The sequence below is a fragment of the Arachis hypogaea genome, chromosome 8 (assembly GCF_003086295.3).
Source record: "Arachis hypogaea cultivar Tifrunner chromosome 8, arahy.Tifrunner.gnm2.J5K5, whole genome shotgun sequence".
NCBI lineage: Eukaryota > Viridiplantae > Streptophyta > Magnoliopsida > Fabales > Fabaceae > Arachis > Arachis hypogaea.
The window spans coordinates 33,285,363-33,294,826 of record NC_092043.1 but is presented as its reverse complement, the minus strand read 5'-3'; the positions used below and the strand labels follow the sequence as shown (position 1 = coordinate 33,294,826).

Here is a 9,464-nt window from a genome sequence, read left to right as displayed (position 1 = left end):
TCTTATATTAACATATTCAATCTTCTCATTCTTAATTTATAATTTAAATGAGTTTAAAAAATATTATATATTATTATTTATTAAAATAATATTATTTTAAATACTTTACAAAGTTAAAAAACACATTAAAAATACTTAAAATACTAATTTATATTTTAATATTAATAAAATATTAAAATGTTATTGTAGCTTATTTTAAAAATATTATATATATATATATTCGTATTTTATAATAAATTAAAATTTATGTATTTAAGAACTCATATTGTGTCGTGATTTGTGTATGTACCACCTGTATTCGTACTTCATAGAAATTAAATTTGAGAACATGAGTTAAATAAATTGCCCTTCAACTTTGAGGATAAGTAATTAAGTATCTACATATAAGCCCTTTAATTATTTAAATGGGTAAAGTCGTGTATTATTATCAAGTAAGAAAAAACTATGTTATCGGAAAAGAAAGTAAAATGTAAATTGATTTAGATTGCTTTTCATAGGATTAGTCTTAGAGACCAAATAAATCAAATGACAGTATATTATAAAAGCAATTAAGATATATTTTTAAAAGATTATATTTGATGTACATTAAAATTAATCACTAAAATTTATTAATAGTACAAAATACATATTAAAATATAAAAAACACACTAAAAATAGACTAAATTATATATATATTTAGATAAAATATTATTTTGCTTCTTAATGTTTAGACTAAATTTTAATTTAGTCCCTAACGTTTTCAACGTTATATTTTTGTTTCAAAAAATTTTAAATAAATTCAATATGATTCTATCATTGAATTTGACATTAATAGTGAACAAAATAAATACGTAGATATTAATAACGTTATTAGTTAAGTTATATTTTTTTTGTGTTAAGAAATAAAACCAAAACTACAAATCCTAACAATCAATCATCAACACTTTAAAATTAAAGAAAAAACTTTTATATTAGTGATCGTTAGAGATCAAATTAGAATTTAACCCAAATATTAGTAACCAAAATAATACTTTATTATATATATATTTATATATAATGACTGATTTTAGTAGTTAATTTTAATGTACCTAAAAAATAAATAAGGAGAATGTAATTAATTAATGAATTGAAGTTTAACTAGATAACAAGTAGCCTTCCACTAATTACTTGATAAATCAATGAAGACCTGGATGTTCAAAAAATAAAATGAAATACAATAAAGCAGCAGTAATTAATTATTGATAATAATTTGTTTAAGCATAAGCAGTGCTGCGAAAAATCTTAAGGGTGCATGCATGAAGAATGTTGAGCAAGAGAGGGTTATTGGTGCACCTAGGAGTCTTGAACTGTCCCAAAGTGGCACCATTTGCAACGAAACAATCCAGAATCTTCTTAAACGTACCCTTCTCCACAATGCAAAGCTCCAATGGCCCTATGGAGCTTGTTTTCCTGGAAACCACGTAGCCATAGTCAACAAAAGCAGCGTCCATTTCAGTGGAACAAGATTGAAGCACATGGTCGTGTGCGTCTCCTTTGATCTCCCAGAAAATGACGTAGCAGCCGGGTTGGGTTGTTAGGTCGGCGTAGCTTGTGAAGTCAACAAGCTCGGCGTTGTTGTTTGTTTGTGATTGGAGGATGTAAGAGGCTTTCTCCACTACTGCTTGGAGGTCCTTCTCTGTGTTCTTGTCTATGTTGACTGTTAGGATCAGTTTCCTTCTGCATATGAAGTTAAGTTTTGGGGTCCCATTGTGGAATCCACCAACTTCTACTACATCTCCCAATCTGCACCTGTACAGTCCTGTAATAATAACTACTAAACATTATTATTATTTTAATATTTTTTTATATCAAAATCAACCACTAATATAAAATATAAATTAAAATATAATAAATAAAATTTAAATTTTTTAAATTTTATTTTTCACTTAAAAAAATAAAATATAATTTTTTATATTTAAATATTTTTTTATTTTTTTATTTCACCTATAAAATAAATTATGACTTTTTAAGTAAAAACAAAACGAAAAAAATTCAAATTCTAATAAATATATACTAAAAATAAGTTAAATTATATATTTATATATAATATATAATAACTAATTTTAATAATTAATTTTATTATACGAATAACATTCTTAATTTAATTATTCATTAATTTCTCTATCCTTCATTTCTTTCTTCTTCTTTTTTTCTTCTTATTCTTTTCTTTAGTTGTTGCTATTTAATTCCGTTAAAGTCACTCTAGAGTTAATTCTTTTAGTCAATGTCGGTTAATTATTTTAAATTATTTTTTAATTTAAATTTTTTATATGCTAAAGTTTAAATTGTTCAATACAATATTAAAAAATCATTTTACAATAAAAAATAAATAATATTAACTAATTAAAAATTAATTTTTTATATTTATTTATAAATAAAATAAAATCCATATATTTTTTAAAACAAATAAAGCTTAAAAATTAGCAAAAGTTTATTATTTTTTGTCAGTCTTTTTTCTTATCGATCTAATACTTTTTATTTAATAGTCTAAAAATATATTTCTAGCTTACACTTTTGAATATTATTGACTAACTATTGACTAAAAATAATAAATTCTATTAATCATCTAACATTTTTCTATTTTTTATATATAAAGAAAATATGCAGATATATTGAGTTTCAAATGTATGGAGTTATTTTACATGTATAGATATTTAGTTTATAATAAAGTGTTCAGATTTATTTCCATGGTAATAGAAAAATACTATTGTTCCAATTATTTTCGTTTTAGAAAATTTTAGTTCTACTTTTGAAAGAAACTGTGGTTAAAAAAAAATCTGTTATAATAAAGAAGGGATACTATTATCAATAGCTGTAACAACATTTGAGATAGCAATGAGTATTTCATCCAAATTAAAGTCTATTCCTTCTGTTTGATAATATCTATTTCTACAATAAAAAATCTTAATAATAATATAAAATTATGTGAATATATATATATATAATTAACTTCACAAAAAAATTAACATAATTAAATAATATCTATTGTTTAAATTATATTATTAGTATAAATAATTAATTAAAAAATAACACTTTAAGAATTTCAAAAGAAACAAATTATGAAATTAAAGAGTAAGAAACTAGAGAATGAATGTAGCCCCAAGTCTTTGGAAGGACTGTTGCAATTTGGATTTTGGAATTTGAAAATGACAATTATTACTGACAAAGTCATGGTAAAATCCTTGTCAGAAAAGACTGAAATGATAGGTACATAACATCAAATGGAAATAATGATAAAATAAACCACATGTCAAAATGCATTAAAATGTTCAAAGAAAAAATAAAAATGGTACGTGGGACCTTTTTGGCCATTAGATGGCTAAACAACTCGGCCAAATAGCCGAATTATGCCCAAACATTGGCAGGTTCTTCTTAAAGTAAGTGCCCTTAAATTGAGCACGTTTCAATTATTTTACCAAAAGGAGAGAATGTGTTTTCTTGCAACTAGGCACTTTTTATCTTTATATTGGGGAGAAGATAGTGTGTTGTAATATTGTTACAATATATACAGGGTATTTAATTAGTATGCAGTGAATATAAATTAGATTATCAAATTTATTATTTAAAACATAAATCTAATTTTCAGATTTATATTTCTAAAATTTTAAAAGGTGTGTAATGTATAAATTTGATTCTTATATTTTTTATTTTAATTTTAAAAACTTTTTAATGTACAAATCTAATTTTTAGATCTGTGTATCTCATTTAAATTAAATCTTTAGATTTTTTTTCTTTCTATAATAAATTTGACTGTCTGATTTGTTCAATACAATAACAATTTAAAAAAAAATGTATATTAAAAAGATATTAATTCTTTCAATAACATGCATTACACACCAATTCTCTCTATATAAAAAAAATTAGTTGTAAGATGCACTTCTAAACCAACTTTTCTAGAATCGAAATTAATTTAATTTTTAAGATTAAAATTTTTATTTAGTATGAATAAAAATAAGAATTAACTTAATTTAAAAAAAACAGTTTATGTTTTATAAAATTTAGTTAAAATTAAAATGATTTAGTTCGATAAAAACATAAAAAGATATTTTTATACTTGAAAAATAAAAGAGGTGACTAGTGGAAGTCTGGCGGTCTTAAAATTGTCAGAAACTATTGAACAGTCTAGCGATAATTTTGTGTAGTAAATAAAAAATAAAGTCAAATTATTATATTAATTTTAAAATTAAATCAATTTTAAATACAATAATTTATTTTCAATTTAATTTATTCTAAATCAGTTTAAACAAATTTTTGTTCCAAACAAGTTATGTATATACTATAAGAGAAAGTAACTAGGTTTGGCCAAGAGTCTTTTAGCCTTTTTGTAACTAGCTACTTGCCTACTAGACAGTTTCCTGTGCACGTTCAATTGAGGGCCATAGCCATATGACTCGTCAGGGTACCCTCCTTTGTGACCCAAAGTTTCTTGGTGTCATTATTTAGGTAAACTATTCCATTTGATACTCTAACTATTCATCATCTATCATCTATCATCTATCATCTATCATTATTAAAATGAAGTACAAAAGTTTTACTATTCTAATGATAGATGATGTAGAATTAGAAAGTAATTTTGTATCCTATATATTTTTATATAGAGCATGAATATTGTTATTATTCTTGTTTTAATAATATATCTCACTTTGATTTTTGTTAACTTTTATATAAAGTATTAAGTAATAGTATAAGTACTGTTATCGAAATGGGAGTATAAGAATACTATGATGGCTTCACTTGTTTATTTTCACCCTTAAATGACAATAAATGTTATTTTGATATTTTTATATATTACAAAGTAAATAGAGAATAATTATTATAAGAAAAAGTCTAAGGGCCAGCAATTTTATTGCATTTTAGCCAGTATGTAACCAGTAGAAAAATGTGAGTCATTAGATGAAATCTCACACCAATCTCATACCATCAATCATCATTGATGGCTAATTGATGGCTACCAATCACAAATATTGCTGGCTCCTAGCATTGCTCTTATTATAAATAGAAGATAATATTTAGTGTACATAAATATCTAAATATTTTTATACAGAAATATCACCAATTCACCATTCAACAAATATATAATAGTTATAATATTTCAAATTAACAGAGTTTACCTAAGATTTCTCTACCTTATGTTAGAACATTATTGGTGATTGGTTTTGAAGGAAAACCAATATAAACTCTAAGGGTGTGTTTGGGAATATGATGAAAACTTAAATTTATTTTAATATTTTTATTTGTATAATTTCTTTTTATAATAATTGATTATCTGATAATTAATTTATATCTATATACTTTAACTAAAAAGCCAAGTGATTTTAAGATAATCTATTGTATTTGAAATAATATATAAACAATAATCACAAAAATAGGTATAGAACAATAATTTTTTATTATTTAATATTTGATAGTTGAGGTCATCAACTTGGTAAAGTTATTACAACTCAAAAATAATAACCTTTGCATAAAATTATAAGTTTCAAAATGTTATTTTTGCTTATATGATAATTTTTATTTTAAAGTTATTAGTTCCCATTATAATCTATTTTTCAACTTTCTAAGAAAAAAATATTTATTTATTGGGAAAAGATATGATTCTCAAACATAATCTTATTAGTGGGTTGTTTATAATTTTTATATAGCATAATTTAATGGACTTTATTCAACAAAAAAAGAAAGATAAGCCAAAAGATTCATTTAGGATCTAATTCATATAAGTGATATGTCTATTAAGAAAGATAATGGTAGATCAAACACCAATAATACATAATCCGTGAAAAAAAAGAGTATATATGTTGAAAAAAATAGCTTTTATTTTAATATGACTCCCTGAAGTTCACCATTAAAAAAACATTTCAATTAGAAAGATAATTTTTTACTCAATTTTAATTACTTTTTTGAAATTATTTTTTATTCTAGATTCTAAATCTTAAATTTTAATTCTTATACTTTTAAAAAAAATAGAGTTAAAAAATAATTTAACAATAAAATTTGACTAATATTAGTTCATTAAAAGTTATTTTTTTATATTTATTCTTAAAAAAATTATGTTTTGTATTATATGTTTATATTTTTAACACATGTTAGTGGTTGCTTTAAGAGTTTCATTAAAAACACATATTAATTAATTTTTTTATCGTATATAAATAATAATTAATCTTAATATACTTTTAAAAGAATAGTTAACAAAATGGGAGCCATTCCAATAAAGACATCTAAAACATCTTTTTTTAAAGATGTTTTTTAATAATTAAAATTTAACACATATAATCGATTAAATTGTATTATTTTTTGTTAAAATTTGGCCAAATAAATATTATTTTTTATAAAAAATAATTACAATACTTTTATTATAAAAAATGACTAAAATACTCTGATTATATATATTAATTTTAAGAATCTTAAATTCTAGCCTTTTTTTTTCTCTATCGTCATAGGGTTAGAATTTAGCGTTTTTAAAATTATATAGGGATATTTTAGTTATTCTTTATAAAAATATTAATGTAGACTTTCAAAATTTAATTTATTAATTTTTTGACTAAACTAATTTATCCGATCTAATTTTAATAAAAATAACACAATTTAATTAATTATATGTGTTAAATTTTAATTATTAAAAAATATCTAAAAAAAAGACGATTTTGACAATTTTTATCTAAGTTACTCCCTAACAAAATTTCCTGCAATAGTTGAGAAAATTGATATGGTATGTATAAGGGTATGATATAATTAAGAGTTGTTAAGAATGTTTTACTTATTGAAATGATGAAAAACGAGATGAATATGAATAAGAAGGAGAAGTGCAAACCAGTGAAAGTGGTGAGTGCAATTTCGTACTCTTGTCCAACTTTAACCTTAGATAGTGGGATTGGCTTGTCTTCAACGAAATCATCATCAGCAGCAGCATCATGAGAGGAACCGCAACTATGTTTGTGTCTGTAAAGTGGTATGAACTCAAAGTAAGAGAAAGTTGGAACCACAGCAAATGTGACACTCTCTGGTGGTGAACTTGGATCCACATTAACCCCAATCCAGCTCTCACTTGAACCATAGTCACCACTCACCAATGGTAACCCATTTGCATAGTGCCTTAGCCTCTTCAAATATGGTTGCATTGAACCTGTCATTATGGAATACACGTACTTTGCATTTGGCCATAGCTTTGGAATCAAACCAAACCAGTCCATCACTTCTACCTCCTCGCATATCCCTTCTATTCTTGATGCCAAACTTTGGTTTGCTGTTATGATTTCCAACACCGCCTCTCTCATTTTTGGTACCTTTTTGTTGAAACATACATCACCACATACAATTAGAAAGATTATGTTCAGATTTGTATTTTGGAAGAAATGATTTCATGCGAGTACCTTTATTCTAGAACTTAAGGTGCCGTGTCTAATGTCATTGCACAAGTCTCTCCAGAGCTCTTCGAAGCTGCGAAAGGCTTGGACGATGCCATAGACGAAGGCAGAGGTGATGAATTCGACATCATGAGAGAAGAAGAGGCCGAGGAGGAGGTGGCAGTAGGTGGATTGCTTGTAGTCACCGGCGGAGATAACCTCATAGGGGCTGCAAGTGAATGACTTAGTTCTCTCCTGTTTGATCCTGAACTCCTCACTTGCATAGTAGTGTGTTGTGGCGGTTCCTGCAATTAACCCTCCTTTTGTTTTGAATTGGTTGCCGCTGTATATGAATTCAAGAATCTTACCTCCTTCCCTTATTGGATAAACCCTATCATAATAATAGTCACATGTTCAAATCTCAAATAATAAACAATAATCAAATCTCAGAGGTTGCATTGAGAAGCACACCTTGACCTATATGCTGCAGATAAAGTGAAAGTTTCAAGGGTTGTTTGTGCACTGTGCCTCGTGAATGGAACAAATTTCTGCCTACCTTCTGTGGTTCCGGAACTGCAAAAACCACCCCACCACACAAGAATATCAAAATTTTCTCTTTTTCTTTTTTTGTTTTCCAAAGAAAAATGGATGGTGATCTGTGATCAACTTGCATATGATGAAAAGGCTGTCATGTTAATTATTTTCACATGGGCTATTTAATTTATGAATGAATCCTTACCTATATACTCCATGAGACAACATAAAACAACCTTATGAATGAAGCATCATATAAGAGACTATTGAGGAAAATTGGAGCTAGAACTAGAGCTAGAGCTAGAGGGAATAAATAAGTAGATAGTTAGTAATAGTATGACCTATACCAGTAAAATATTCCATATATATTCTGATTCCTATAAAAATGTGCATAAACTTAAAAGTATCTTTTGTATGCATAAAAAGGGATGTAACACCCTAATTAATCTAGAAGAAGTATAGAATAGTACCTTAGGGAAAGAGTGGTTATGGGTTGCTGAGTGAGTATAGAGGCAGTGTCCCCATCTGCAATCCTTTGAATAAATGGTTCAAAATCCTCATGAGAAGAAAGAGGAACCACAGAAGTGAAAAGAGATTCCAAAGCACATGCATCCATCTCTGCTACATTAATCTCTTCCTTCCCTACTAATAACCATTTCTTCAGATATTCCACCTTGAAATTCTCTTTCAGGATCCGGCATAGCACCTCCGTTTGGACCGCACCGGCCTTCGCGGACACTTCCTCGAACCACCTAATCATGTCGCCTTCATGATCATTGATGTTGCCATTGTTGACATAACTGCTAGTGCTTCTAACTGTTTCAGGTTCATGTTTATCCATGGGTCGATGATGATGAACAAGTAGCTTAGTAGAATGGAATAATATAGTATATATGATAGTGTTGCACTAAAAGTGAATAATTATCTCATATTTGGTTGAGTGGAGGGTCCGGTTTTTGTAGAAGGCAAGTAGGTAGAAAAGGCCAAGAGAGAGAGAGAGGAGCCCCACCATTGAATAATTATCCCCCCCTTTTTATATATATATATATATATAATTGTTTTTCCTCTTTTGTTGATATATTTGGATGTTGTAATGTGTCAAAGCAAAGGGAGTAAGGGGGGGATTGAAGCAATGAAGCTTATATTGCAGAGCAGGGAGAGCTAGTGTAGTAAAAAAGTACGATGAGTTGTAGACCACAAACATGTAATGGTGTTATCGTTTTTGAGAGAGAGAGATTGATTCTTGTGATGGCATGGGGGGTACAAAGGGACCAAAGCCAACCAGTGATGACAGCTGATGAACACTTTCCCTCCAATTTCATTGTCAGCCACCATTTCAAAATGCCATCATAATAATATGTATACCTAGGTTTTTTTTTTTTTTTTACTTTCTAATTTGTATACACAAAAATATACAAAATTATCAAAATTTATTATTTTTGACTATCACTTAACTATTAATGTTTAAAAATATAAAATAAAATATATTACTGAATTACTGGACTAAAAGAACTAAATTAAAAAAATTAAATTAATAGCTAAATAATAAAAAAAAAATTCTCATACCTCCTAATA

At 26.5% G+C, this 9,464-nt stretch overlaps 1 protein-coding gene across 2 annotated transcripts; it reads right to left on the bottom strand.

The window, feature by feature from the left end:
• Positions 1 to 1,075: 1,075 nt before the first annotated feature.
• Positions 1,076 to 8,998, bottom strand: LOC112707093 (indole-3-acetic acid-amido synthetase GH3.10). Of its 2 annotated transcripts, none has more exons than XM_025758658.3 (5): positions 8,360 to 8,998; positions 7,827 to 7,928; positions 7,383 to 7,746; positions 6,824 to 7,295; positions 1,076 to 1,777 (listed from the first exon to the last, which is right to left on the bottom strand). In XM_025758658.3, the coding sequence occupies exons 1-5, from the start codon at positions 8,728 to 8,730 to the stop codon at positions 1,233 to 1,235; spliced, it is 1,854 nt and encodes a 617-aa protein (XP_025614443.1). In that variant the 5' UTR covers positions 8,731 to 8,998; the 3' UTR covers positions 1,076 to 1,232. The 2 variants fall into 2 exon arrangements, with proteins under 2 accessions (XP_025614443.1, XP_072057230.1); XM_072201129.1 differs by lacking the exon at positions 8,360 to 8,998 and adding an exon at positions 8,095 to 8,205.
• Positions 8,999 to 9,464: the final 466 nt, after the last annotated feature.

What these genes read in the sequence shown, in the direction of transcription:
- LOC112707093 (XM_025758658.3), bottom strand. Translation starts at nt 8,730, where the DNA reads ATGGATAAACATGAACCTGAAACAGTTAGAAGCACTAGCAGTTATGTC. An exon ending in ATAACCACTCTTTCCCTAAG is followed by an intron (nt 7,929 to 8,359) that starts GTACTATTCTAT and finishes TGGTTTTTGCAG; the next exon opens with TTCCGGAACCACAGAAGGTA. An exon ending in TCTGCAGCATATAGGTCAAG is followed by an intron (nt 7,747 to 7,826) that starts GTGTGCTTCTCA and finishes TTATTATGATAG; the next exon opens with GGTTTATCCAATAAGGGAAG.